The sequence below is a fragment of the Chiloscyllium punctatum genome, chromosome 17 (genome assembly GCF_047496795.1).
Source record: "Chiloscyllium punctatum isolate Juve2018m chromosome 17, sChiPun1.3, whole genome shotgun sequence".
Classification (NCBI taxonomy): domain Eukaryota; kingdom Metazoa; phylum Chordata; class Chondrichthyes; order Orectolobiformes; family Hemiscylliidae; genus Chiloscyllium; species Chiloscyllium punctatum.
In genome coordinates, this window is record NC_092755.1 from 59,195,063 (window position 1) to 59,207,611 (window position 12,549).

At 42.7% G+C, this 12,549-nt stretch overlaps 1 protein-coding gene across 2 annotated transcripts in view; it reads left to right on the plus strand.

Annotated features, from left to right (window-relative positions):
• The window catches only part of LOC140487880 (hepatocyte nuclear factor 1-alpha-like), a 198,396-nt gene that overhangs the window by 118,798 nt on the left and 67,049 nt on the right, over positions 1 to 12,549 (plus strand). For both annotated transcript variants that reach the window (XM_072587260.1, XM_072587261.1), the window contains exon 6: positions 10,097 to 10,298. In XM_072587260.1, the coding sequence (XP_072443361.1) occupies positions 10,097 to 10,298 (202 nt within the window). The remainder of the gene's footprint in view (positions 1 to 10,096; positions 10,299 to 12,549) is intronic.

Here is a 12,549-nt window from a genome sequence, read left to right on the forward strand (position 1 = left end):
CGGGAAGGCACCTGGCCCAGATGGCTTTCAAGCTGAATTCTATAAAGAATTTACAGGAATATTGGCTGGTCCATTTATGGATTTGTATAACTATGCATATAGTCAGGGCTGTCTCCCGCTTTCACTGAAAGAGGCGAATATCTCTCTTATCCTTAAAAAAGGAAAGGACCCAGAAGATTGCGTGTCATACAGACTAATACCCTTGCTAAATGTAGATTTTAAAATCCTCTCTAAAATGTTAGCATTGAGGCTAGAAAGGGTATTGCCACATATCATAAAGGAGGATCAGACGTGGTTTATTAAGGGCCGTAGATCATCCAATAATGTGAGAAGGGTTTTGAATGTGATTCAAGCCTGTCATCAGGGAAAGATACCAGGAGTAGTAGTCTCATTAGACGCGGAAAAGGCATTCGACAGAGTTGAATGATCATATTTGTTTTACACATTGGAAAGGTTTGGTGTTGGAAAGGTGTTTACCAAATGGGTCTCAACATTGTATAGTGATCCCAAGGCAGTTGTGATTACCAATAGATTAGGCTCGGATAGCTTCAGTGTGGATAGGGGCTGCTGTCAGGGATGTCCTCTCTTGCCATTGCTATTTACGCTAATAGTTGAGCCACTAGCAGAGACTACACGGGCTGCCTCTAATATAACAGTCCCGAGGATTGGTACAGGTAAACATAAAATTACTCTTTATGCAGATGATGTTCTCCTATTCCTCAGTAATCCCCTGATGTTCGTGCCTCGCTTAATTCAAGTTATTAATATATTTAGTGTATTCTCAGGCTATAAAATTAATTTCTCAAAATCGGAAGCTATGCCAATGGGTGGCCTTGCTAGTATATCCCACTTATTGGACGGATCCCACTTTCCCTTTCGGTGGTCCCTGGAGGGTTTTTTATATTTAGGCATTTTTATTACCCCAGTATTTGGTCAGTTATACAAGGCTAACTTTGTGCATTTACTGGAAAGGATAAGGCAGGACCTCCAGCGATGGGGAGACCTTCCAATTTTCAATTTCCTGGCTGGGTAGAATAGCACTAATTAAAATTAATGTCCTGCCCCGTCTCCTATACCCTATGAGAATGCTTCCGGTGATGCTGCCGAGGCTGGCACTACGTAAATTATATGGCTGGTTGGGTTCCTTTATCTGGAATCATAGACGGCCCCTCATTAAGCTGAAGAAGCTACAGCTTCCAAAGGCAAGGGGAGGATTGGATTTCCCAGATTTTAGGAAATATCAGTTAAGTTCCCTATTAAGTTACATAGCTGATTGGGTCTTGTCTGACCCACAATCAATCTGGCTGGACATAGAGGCTTCTCAAGTAAAATGCCCACTTATTAACCTTTTATTTTCAGACAAGAGGAAAATCATTACAGATCACTGTAAAAACCCTATAATACTAAATACAATTAAAGCTTGGAATATAATGCGGCAAAATGAGGGCAACTCACATAAAACGTCCCCCTATGCCCCGATAGTGGGAGCATGGGGATTCCAACCGGGGTTTACTGATGCCACTTTTAAACTCTGGAGATCCAGGGGTATCTCATGTCTAGGGGACCTATTTAAGGATGGGGTCCTGATGTCTTTTGAACAGCTGCGTCAGAAATTCGGATTACCTAATGGAGACCTCGATCGATACTTCCAAATTCGAGACTTTATACAGAAGAAGACTACGTTATTAGATAGTCTTTATAAATCAGATAAGAGAATGTAGAGTGCTATGGCCAATGGGGGTATCTTCCGTCAGCATTATTTATCATTTATTACATGATGAAGTATCAGGAGATATGGACAATCTGCTTAAAACATGGGATCAGGATTTGGGACTAGAAATCTCTAAAGAAACATTTGGGAATGACATTTGAGAAAATGCCAGAAGAATCACCATCTGCAACAGAACTCAGGCTATCCAGCTGAAGATATTTCATAAGGCCCATATAGCACCGGATCGATTGGTAAAATTTAAGGCAGGAGCATCTCCAATGTGTCCCAAATGTAAAATAGAGGTGGGCACTCTTGTACGTTGCTTATGGACCTGTCATAAGATCCGTAGATATTGGACTAAAGTAGCAAGTGCTCTGACAGAAATCTTAGGAACGGAAATTGGACCCTGTATCTCTCCTTTTGGGCTTTTCGAACTTACCCTCCCTGGACATGCACGGGAAGAGATTATTTTCTATTCTCTCTTTCTGTGCAAGGAAAAATATTTTGGTAAACTGAGGCCCCCCCTGGACTTTCAAATTGGCACAGATTAATTATGGAATGTATTCCCCTTGACTTCCTTACAAATATGGTGCACCAAAAGACCGCATTATTCCATAAACTATGGCAGCCCTTCTTGAATTATATAAATACAGATATCTTGGCCATCCTAACAAGGGCTTTTATTTAATTGAGATGGCGAACCTGGCTGGTCCGGGGCCCCTTGGGAGAGGAATCCCGCACGAATACAGGCTTTGTTACGATTTAATGTTAATACATTCCGAGCATGTATCTCACTACCCAATTTCTGTGTTATCCGTCGGGGTGTTTTTCTCTTATTTGAATAATGTAAGAGACTTAATTATACACTCTGGTTAGTTGTAGGTTAGTTGAGTTTTGTTTTTTTTCTTGGTATTTTTTTCTTTTGTTAAATTTTGGTCATTATTTATTTAAGATTTAATTGTATATCAATGTTGATACTTGGGGTTTTTTTTATATTTTGTAAACTTGTAAAAATATGTTCAATTTTCAATAAAAACACCTATTAAAAAAACCCACTTCCGCAGTACATTGAAATTCACCCAGATCCTCAAACAGCACCTTCCAAACCCACAACCACTTCCATCTAGAAGGACAAGGGTTGCCTTGATTGGTCAGAGCATCGAGTATAGGAGTTGAGAGGTCATGTTGTGGCTGTACAGGACGTTGGCTCGGCCACTTCTGAAATAGTGCATTCAATTCTGGTCTCCCTGTTATAGGAAAGATGATGCTAAACTTGAAATGGTCCAGAAAATATCTACAAGGATGTTGCCAGGGTTGGAAGGTTTGAACTATAGGGAGAGGCTGAATAGGCTGGGGCTGTTTTCCCTGGAGCATCGGAGGCTGAGGGGTGACCTTATAGAGGTTTATAAAATCATGAGGGGCATGGATAGGATAAATAGACAAAGTCTTTTCCCTGGGGTAAGGGAGTCCAGATCTAGAGGCCATAGGTTTCGGGTGAGGGGGAAAGATATAAAAGAGACCTGAGGGGCAACCTTTTCACACAGAAGGTGAAGTGTGTATGGAATTAGCTGCCAGTGGAAGTAGTGGGAGCCAGTACAATTACAGTATTTAAAAGGCAAATGTGAATAGGAAGGATTTAGAGGGACATGGGCCAAATGCTGAAAAATTGGACTATTTTAATAGAGGGTATCTGGTCGGCATGGACGAGTTGGACCGAATGGTCTGTTTTTGGCCTCTACATCTCTTTGACTCTGTGACTGTATGGCAGCCGATGCATGGGAACACCACCATGTTTGGGTCCCCTCCAAGCCACTCACCATCCTGACTTGGAAATATATCAGCACTCCTTCACTATCGCTGGGCCAAAATCCTGGAATTCTCTCCCTAAGTGCATTGTGGGTTGACTCAGAGCAGATGGACTTCAAGAAGGCAGCTCATCTCCAACTTCTGAGAGCAACTAGGGATAGGCAATAAATGCTGGTCGATCACAAATACATTTTTAAAAACTCACTGCCATATTGAAAGAATATAACACCAGGTTATAGCCCAACAGGTTTATTTGGAAGTACAAGCTTTCAGAGCACTGCTCCTTCATCAGGTAGTTAGTGGGACGGGATCATAGAACACAGAATTTATAGTAAAAGATCAATGTGTCATACAACTGATGCAATGTAGTAGACAAACCTAGATCGCTGTTAAGTCTTTAATCACTTAGAATGGCGATGCAGATTTTGATTTATTAATATGTAAATCCCAGAACTTCTTTCAAGCCACAGTCCCAAGATAACTTAAGGTTTTATAAAAAAAGTGACATCTCAGCTCAGACAATGAGAGGTGAGAGGTTAGAGTCTGTCTGTATCCCAACCTTTGGCTTTGCGTCTTTGTTTGACCATCCTCCAAGGCGGACTTTGGGATATGCAACAATGTAGAGTGGCTGAGCAGAGGCTCATAGCCAAGTTCGGAACCCATGAGGATGGCCTCAACTGGGATCTTGGGTTCATGTCACACTACAGGTGACCCCACTACACTATACACTCTCACACACACATACACAGACTCTTACACATGATCACACTCAAACAGACCCTCTCTTGTATACTCACACACACACACACACGTCTGTGGAGTGAATTTGCATTTACAGATTTGTATTTGCAGGTACATTTTATTTTGTTCAAAAGCACACGGTCTGCAAGCAGTCAGTCCATGTGATATTTTATAAATTCCTACATTGGAAATAGAACCAGTCTGACTCAAGGTTGGGATACAGACAGACTCTAATCTCACACCTTTAATGCATTGTCTGAGCTGAGATGTCACCTTTTTTTAAATAAAACCTTAAGTTATCTCGGGACTGAGACTTGAAAGAAGTTCTGCGTTTTATATATTAATTTGCATCTCCATTCATGAATGATTAAAGACTTAACAGCAATTTCGGTTTGTTCGATACATTGCATCAGTTGTGTGACACTTTGATTTTTTATTATAAATTCGGTGCCCGATGATCCTGCCCCACTAGCTACCTGAAGGAGCAGCGCTCTGAAAGCTTGTACTTCCAAATAAACCTGTTGGACTATAACCTGGTGTTGTGTGATTTTTAACAATGTCTATCCTAGTCCAACATCAGCACCTCCGCATATTGCAGGAAAACATACAAATGGAGCATACAAATTGTAACATGGCAATGAGCAGGTTATCAATTTAGCGATATTGATTGAGTGCTATACATCGGCCTGGAACCCAGGAAGAATTCTATGATTTGTCTGAGCTCCGTGGTCTGTCTTTTGCCCAGCATCAAGGGGCAATAGAGCTCCTGTTTAAGGTAATACCTTAAAAAAACGTGGTGTCATGTAAGAACAGCAGCTTGGGTGAAGTATCTATGGACAGTCAATGCCGGTGAACTGCTTTGTAACATAAGCCAGAGTTTCCCAGAACAGAGAATGAAATCTAATTTGAAACATAAGAGTTTGTTTGTGTTGTAAGCCACACTGCAATGTTCCAAATTCTCAACAAGGCAATAGGCCCAATTAAGCGTCAGAACAAAACACTTAGACTAGAATGTGATGCTCAATTGAGAAGAATAACACTTATAGCTGTCAACAAATCTTATCTTTTCCATATTTGTTCAGCTGAATGTAAAGTTGTCAGGGAGATGAGTGGAGACAGCAGGGGCCCAGCAGAACAGGCCTGATTCATTAAACACCAATTACGACGTTATTTTTCTGTTAGGGCTGAACAATTCTCTCCAAATATAGTAATCATTCCCTGAGTGTGGTTATATGGGCAATTGCCTTGCCTGAGTAAAGTGCTTTGGAAGCATTATTTTATATTATTTGATTCATTAACTGAAGGCTTCATCAACTGTTTTTACACTTCATAAAACAGATCTCCTAAAATTAAAGGCTATTAAGTAAAATGCTCTTTGTTTTATGGCTATTTCAATTATGCATTATGACAACTCAGTTGAATAAAAGCTGATACAACCCAACGCAATAGGGAGTGTAGATGTCTGTCTGTTCTCCTGCCTGCACCTTCCTTTTCTCCATCTTCCTTTTGAGGTACCAGCTACCAATTTCTGTGCCTCACTCCAAAGTGGCCATTTTGAACTGTGAGGCGAAATTGAGGTTGTATTGAACATTGGTGAGGCCTTTTCTGGAGTACTGTGTCCAGTTCTGGTCACCCTGTTGTAGAAAGGATATTGATAGGCTGGAGAGGGTTCAGGAGAGATTTACCAGGATGTTGCCAGAAATGGAAAGTTTGAGTAAAAAAGAAAGGCTTGATAGGCTGGGACATTTTTCACTGGAGCATAGGAGGTTGAGAGGTGACCTGATAGAAGTTTATAAAATTGTGAGGGGTATAGATTGGGTTAATGGCACATTTTTAAAGAGAGAGGAGATTTAAAAAAGACAGGAGGGGCAAATTTCTTGCGTGGGTGGAATGAACTTCCTGAAGAAGTGGTGGATGGGCACAGTTACAAAATTTAAAAGACATTTGGATAAGTACAGGAATAGGACGTTTGGAGGGATATGTGCCAGGAGTAGGCTGGTGGGACTGGTTTAGCTTGGGATTATGTTCAGTATGGACTGGTTGGACCGAAGGGTCTGTTTCCATGCTGTATGATTCCATGACTCTATGGTGAGCATTGACGGAGTTTTCAACAGTTGCTACCTTGCTCTCTCCCCCCGATGCCCTTTTTTTAAAATTCATTTCTGTGATGCAGGTGTTGCTGGCAATATTGTGTTTGCAACTAAACAGAGTCTGTATCTCACCATGTAGTGGATGGCTGCCACCATCCGCTTTAAGTGTAGCTGAGTACAGGGCCTGCCTGGACTAGTGCAGTAGAGGAAACTCCTTTCTGGTGTAACTGGAAAATGCTCATGTATTGAACAAGAAGTAGTTGCAACTTGATGCAGGTTACATTGAACTGTTAGGCATTGTTACAGAGGCTATGGGGATGGATGTAATGTCTTCCCCTGAGAGCCTGAGCTGCTCTGCCCATAGATCTATGACATTATCATGATTAAGACATTCCTCAGTAATACTCCTTTCAGACCCTTCCACCTTTAAACAACCTGTAAGACTAATATTAAATTTCTAATTTCTAATTGCCCTGGAGAAGTTGGTGTTCAGCAGTCTTCCTGTGCTCCATCCGTGCTGCATAGGTACATCCATCGTGTTGTTGGGTGGTTTTCAGCAAAGCCCATTACAGCTCGCAACTAGGAGTGATGTCTGCCTGGTTGGTACCACCATAATCAGGTCCTGAAAGGCAAACGCAGACAGGTCAACACAGCTGAGAAACTGACTCAGAAACTAATGCTGAGGATTTCTATTTGAGATTCTGATCTTACCTCATAGCCTATTATTTTGGGATATTGTTCTGCATGTTGAGAGACAAGAGTAAGAGAGGCTAGCATCTATACAGGACCTTTCACAAACTCTTGACTTTCCAAGGTTCTTCAGAGACAATTCATTAGGTAGGGAGTGCAGTCACTGATGTACTTTTGAAAATGCTACGGCCAATAACCAGCATTGGAGCATGCCATCCATCAGCATTTATTCTTAGATTCATTGAAAATACATGCAGAAGTAGGCCATTTGGCCCCTTTGAGCCTGCTCCACCATTCAGTATGATCATGGCTGATCATGCTATTTCAGAATCCTATCCCTGCATTTCTCCGTACCCCTTGATTCCTTTATCCGCAAGGGCCACATCCGGCTCTCTCTTGAATAAATCTAACCAAACTTGCCCCAACAGCTTTCTCTGATAGTGAATTCCACAGGTTCACAACTCTCTGTGTGATGAAGGTCTTCCTCATCTCAGTCCTGAATGGCTTACCCTTATTCTTAGACTGTGAACAATATGTGAACTTTGTCAATTAGAGAGAAAAAATATCGGATCTAGGGCTGACCACACTAAGTGAGAGTTGAGCTCACGAAGACAAAAGGCTTGCCATGGATTGTGCCAAATTTTGTTGTCTGTCTGAAGTTATTCTGAACACACACAAGCACCTGATGCTTGGCTGTCTACCTGAGATCGCTGCCGTTTGCTGAATTCCCTTTACTTCAGGCAATGCAGTACATTCTAAGATAGCTGTCTTCTGGAACACTCCTTGAGTGGTGAAGGTGGATTTTTAACTCTCACACTCTTCTGAGAGGACTGGAAAAGAAAGAAAGAGAGGGAGCAATGGGTTGTTGCTGTGCATGCAGGTCCATTCTCTGTCACTAGCTGAATTCAAAATGTAGTCATCTTATTCCACACACAAAACACGCCATTCAACCTTTCTGAAATCAATGGTGACTCTAACTGAGTCTATCTCTGTTTTCCAAGTGCTCTGCTAGTAAGCTTTTTATAAAGGATGCTAACATTTTCTCCACTACTGATGCCGGTATCTCGCTCCCAGTTTTCTCTTTACCTCATTTTTAAAGTAGTGGGGTTATATTAGCTACCCTTTGGGAATTAACATATTAACTTTTGGTTTTTAATATATGTAGCTGTAAAAATTGGTGTGTGTGTGAGTGTGTGTGTGTGTGAGAGTGAGTGTGTGTTTATGTGTGAGAGAGAGAGCGAGAGTGTGTGTGTGTGTCTGAGAGAGAGTGTGTGTGTGTGTGAGAGAGTGAGAGAGAATATGTGTGTGTGTGTCTGAAGGCAAGAGTGTGTGTAAGTGCATGTGTGTCTGAAGGAGAGAATATGTGTGAGTGCGTGTGTGTGTATGTGTGTGAGAGTGCGTGTGTGAGAGAAAGAGAGAGTGTATGTGTTGTATAGAGAGAGTGTGTGAGTGCATGTGTGTGTATATGTGTATGTGTCTGAGAGAGTGTGCGTGCGTGCGCATGTGTGTGTGTGAGAGAGAGAGAGAGAGAGAGAGTGTGTGTGTGTGTGTGTGTGTCAGAGATCATCTGTGTGAGATTCAGAAGTCCACCTCAGACATGACTGCCAATGAATAGTACTACTTGTTTAAACCTAAGAGAAAACTTGCTGCAAGAGTCTCTTCTTTCTAACCAACTTGACAAATGATTTGGAAATACACCTCAGTGTGGATATCAGACACTTTGCTTATGGACTGAAGGCAAGGCAGTTAAATGAGTTTAATCTGAACCTCTCCCCCTGTGTAAAGTTGGTTATCCACAGCCACATCAAGCAGGTGAAGGATTTACTCTTGCCCAGAGCTAACTTCATCTCCTTTCAGATTGAAGGCAGGATTCCGGATTTAGCCAGGATTCCGGGCTGCACCAAGGTGCAAGGTTTCATTGGCTGTACTCTTTTTCCTAAGGGGAGGAGTTCCTATCTAATGCAGCTCATAACTTTGCCACCCTCACCTCAGCCTTCCCTGCTCTGAGGAAAACAGCCCATCTCTCTCTAGTCTCTCTTCCCAGCTGAAAAGCTCACTTGCAGTCCATGTCCTGAACATGTTTCAGTACTAGGGCTGGAGAATACACAAACATTGGACTTTACTCCCATAGCAGCAGTGGCAACTGCGTGATGATACCCAGCTGCTGACATAGACAAGTGTCACTCATCCTGACTGCTGCCATGATGCCTTTATCCAGTTCCAGCAATCCACTCTCTGACTCTCAATCCAAACCACTGAATGGGAGGTTTCTGCGTGAGGAGGAGGCCATCCTTACACCAAGCTTCCTGACACCTATGTGCCATCTCCAAGATGGGATACAGTCAACTTGAGACCATCCCGAGAAAGCATCACATTGTCACCTGGCTTTAGACCCATCAAAAAGTGGCAACCCATTACCTCCTACCGCACGTGTACTCACTGGAATTTAGACAAATGAGGGGTCATCTCACCTTGAAACATGGAAAATCCTGTTGGGACTGGACAGCTTAGATGTGGGAAGAATGTTCCTGATGTTGGGGAGATCAAGAACTAGGGGTCACAGTCTAAGAATACAAGGATAAGCCGTTCAGGACTGAGATGAGGAAGAGTTTCTTCACTCAGGGAGATGTGAACTGTAGGATTCTCTCCCACAAGAAGCTGTTCGGGCCAGTTTGTTAGATATGTTCAAGAGGGAGCTGGATGTGATCCTGGTGGCTAAAGGGATCAAGGGGTATGGGAAGAAAGTGAGGGTAGGATGCTGAAATGGCATGCTTAGCCATGATCATATTGAACAGTGTGGCAGGCTCAAGGGGCCGAATGGCCTACTCCTGCACCTATTTTCCATACCTTTTGTCTGCTCACTCACAAATCCTGCACCAGAAGTGGCTTAGTGTAATGGTTGGAATCCTACGTCCTGTTGAGATTTAAGTCGGAAGTTGGTCTAAGGCCAAGCTAAGGTCCCAATGTGCCCTCTAATGCATAGTAGCAGACTACAGAATGCTGTGGGCATTGCATGTTTTGTCCCTCCTGTTTTAACTTGGTGTGTTTTGTTTCACAGATAGCTGCGTCAGGAGGAACCCTTCCCCCGGTCAGTACACTGACTGCCCTTCACAGTTTACCCCACAACCCACATGCTGTAGCTCAGCAGACCCAGAACCTCATCATGGCTTCCTTACCAAGCGTCATGGCCATTGCACCGAGTGAGTCAACCTGCCTGTCGCCTGCACTCACCAATGGGGGAGCTTCTGCTTTGGTCATCGGTGAGTAGGTCCTTCACATTGCTGCAATAAGCACCTCTGAACACATCACACACACTTCCATATCTGAAGCCTGCTGTTGTGTACGAAAACATTGTGGCAACTATTTTGCGTGGGATGTGATCCCACCAGCAGTCAATTCCATAACTAATTAATCTGTTTTTACAATGTTTTCCGAGGGAGGAAATGTGAGATAAGATACTAAGAGAACTCAGGGCTCTAATGTAAATATACCATAAAATCCTCAGCGTCTATTTGATTGACTATCACATGCAGATGATGTTAACATGCTATTCAAAGAACAAATATCAATTAATTAAAAAGCAGAAAACATCTCAATTTGGTAAATACACTGGCTGGAATAGAATCATGGTACTTTGGGGAAACTGAGCAAAGGCTACGACAACAGATGAATGGGCACCACACAACAATCAACAGACAGGAGGGTACCCTCCCAGTTGGGGAACACTTCAGTAGTCCAGGACATTCAGCCTCGGACCTTTGTGTGACCATCCTTCAAGGTGGACTATGGGACAGGCAGCAGAGAAAAGTGGCCGAGCAGAGGCTGATAGCTAAGTTCAGTACCCATAGGGAAGGCCTCATCTGAGACCTTGGGTTCATATCACACTACAGGTGACCACCATTGCACTATACACACACAGACACTCCTACACACACACACACTCTCTCACAAACACAGGCAGTCTTATACACACATACACACGGGCACATATATACACAGACGCGCACACAGACACCCACACACACCCTTATAGACACACACACTCCCACACCCACACATGCACCCCCTCACAGACTTAAGACACTCTGCACTCACTACACACACTCATACACTTTCTCACACTCACAACCCCCAACCCAGACAGACACACACACAGACAAAGACCCACATGCACACATATATTTTGTGGGATGAATTTGTACTTGCAGGGTTACATTGTACTTTGCTCAAAAACTGCATGAATTCATGTAAAACTCCGTTATCTCACTTTTTAGATTAGAATCCATCTAAACATGATGGCATAGACAGAGAACACAGGGGGCCAACACCTTCAACATATTGTCTAGCTATCACCATTGTTAACAGCTAACAAGAGAATGCAACTTTTTTAAAAAAAGGTTTTGTGATTTACACATGAAAGAAGTAAAACTATCACTGTATTCTAACAGATGAAAGGCTTAACAGACAATCAATTTTTCAAAGTATAATTTCAGTTACATCACACTGTAAATTTTTGCTATAAATTCTGTGTGTTAGGATTGAGCCCTCCACTACCACCTGATGAAGGAGCGTCGCTCCAAAAGCTAGTGTTGCTTCCAATTAAACCTGTTGGACTATAACCTGGTGTTGTGTGATTTTTAACTTCGGAATAGAATAGAATCCCTACGGTGTGGAAACAGGCCATTTGGCCCAACGAGGCCACACCGACCCTCTGAAGAGTAACCCACTCCCCTACCCTCTTACCCCACATTTTTCCCTGACTAATACACCTAGCCTGCACATCCCTGAATACTATGGGCAATTTAGCATGGCCAATTCACTTAATCTACCCATCATTGGACTGTGGGAGGAAACTAGAGCAAACCCATGCAGACACACCAACTCCCAAGGCTGGAATTGAACCCAGGTCCCTGGGGCTGTGAGCCACCATTGCTAATCATATGATCAAAGACTACAACATTAAATGAGGCCACTCAGCCTATTGTGTCTATGTTGACTCTTTGCTGGAGAAATGTAAATAAAATCCCACTGCCTTGCCCTATCCTCATTGTTTAATATGTTGGAGGGTATAGGCCATTCTCTTAAAAGGGGCAACGGTTTCTGGTTTAATCGTTACCTGTCCTCCTGGATGTATTCTAGTAAATTGATCTGAAAGAAAGAGCTTGCATTTATATCTACCCATGATCTCAGCATGTCTCAAAGTGCTTTATAGCAAATGTGTAGTCGCTATTGTAATGGAGGCAGTCTGCTCATAGGAATATCCCACAGCATGAAAAGGGAGAGACAGAGAGTCAGACAGAAAGAGGAGAAAGAGCGAGAGAGAGAGACAGACAGGTAGAGAGAGAGAGAAAGAGCGAAAGAGAGATAGAGAGACAGATAGAAAGAACAGAGAGTGAGGGAGAGAGATAGAGAGAGAGTGAGAGACAAAGAGAGAATGACAAGAGAGAGACAGAAAGAGAAAGTGAGAGACAGATCAGAATGAGGCAAACAAACAGAATCAAACATACCAGA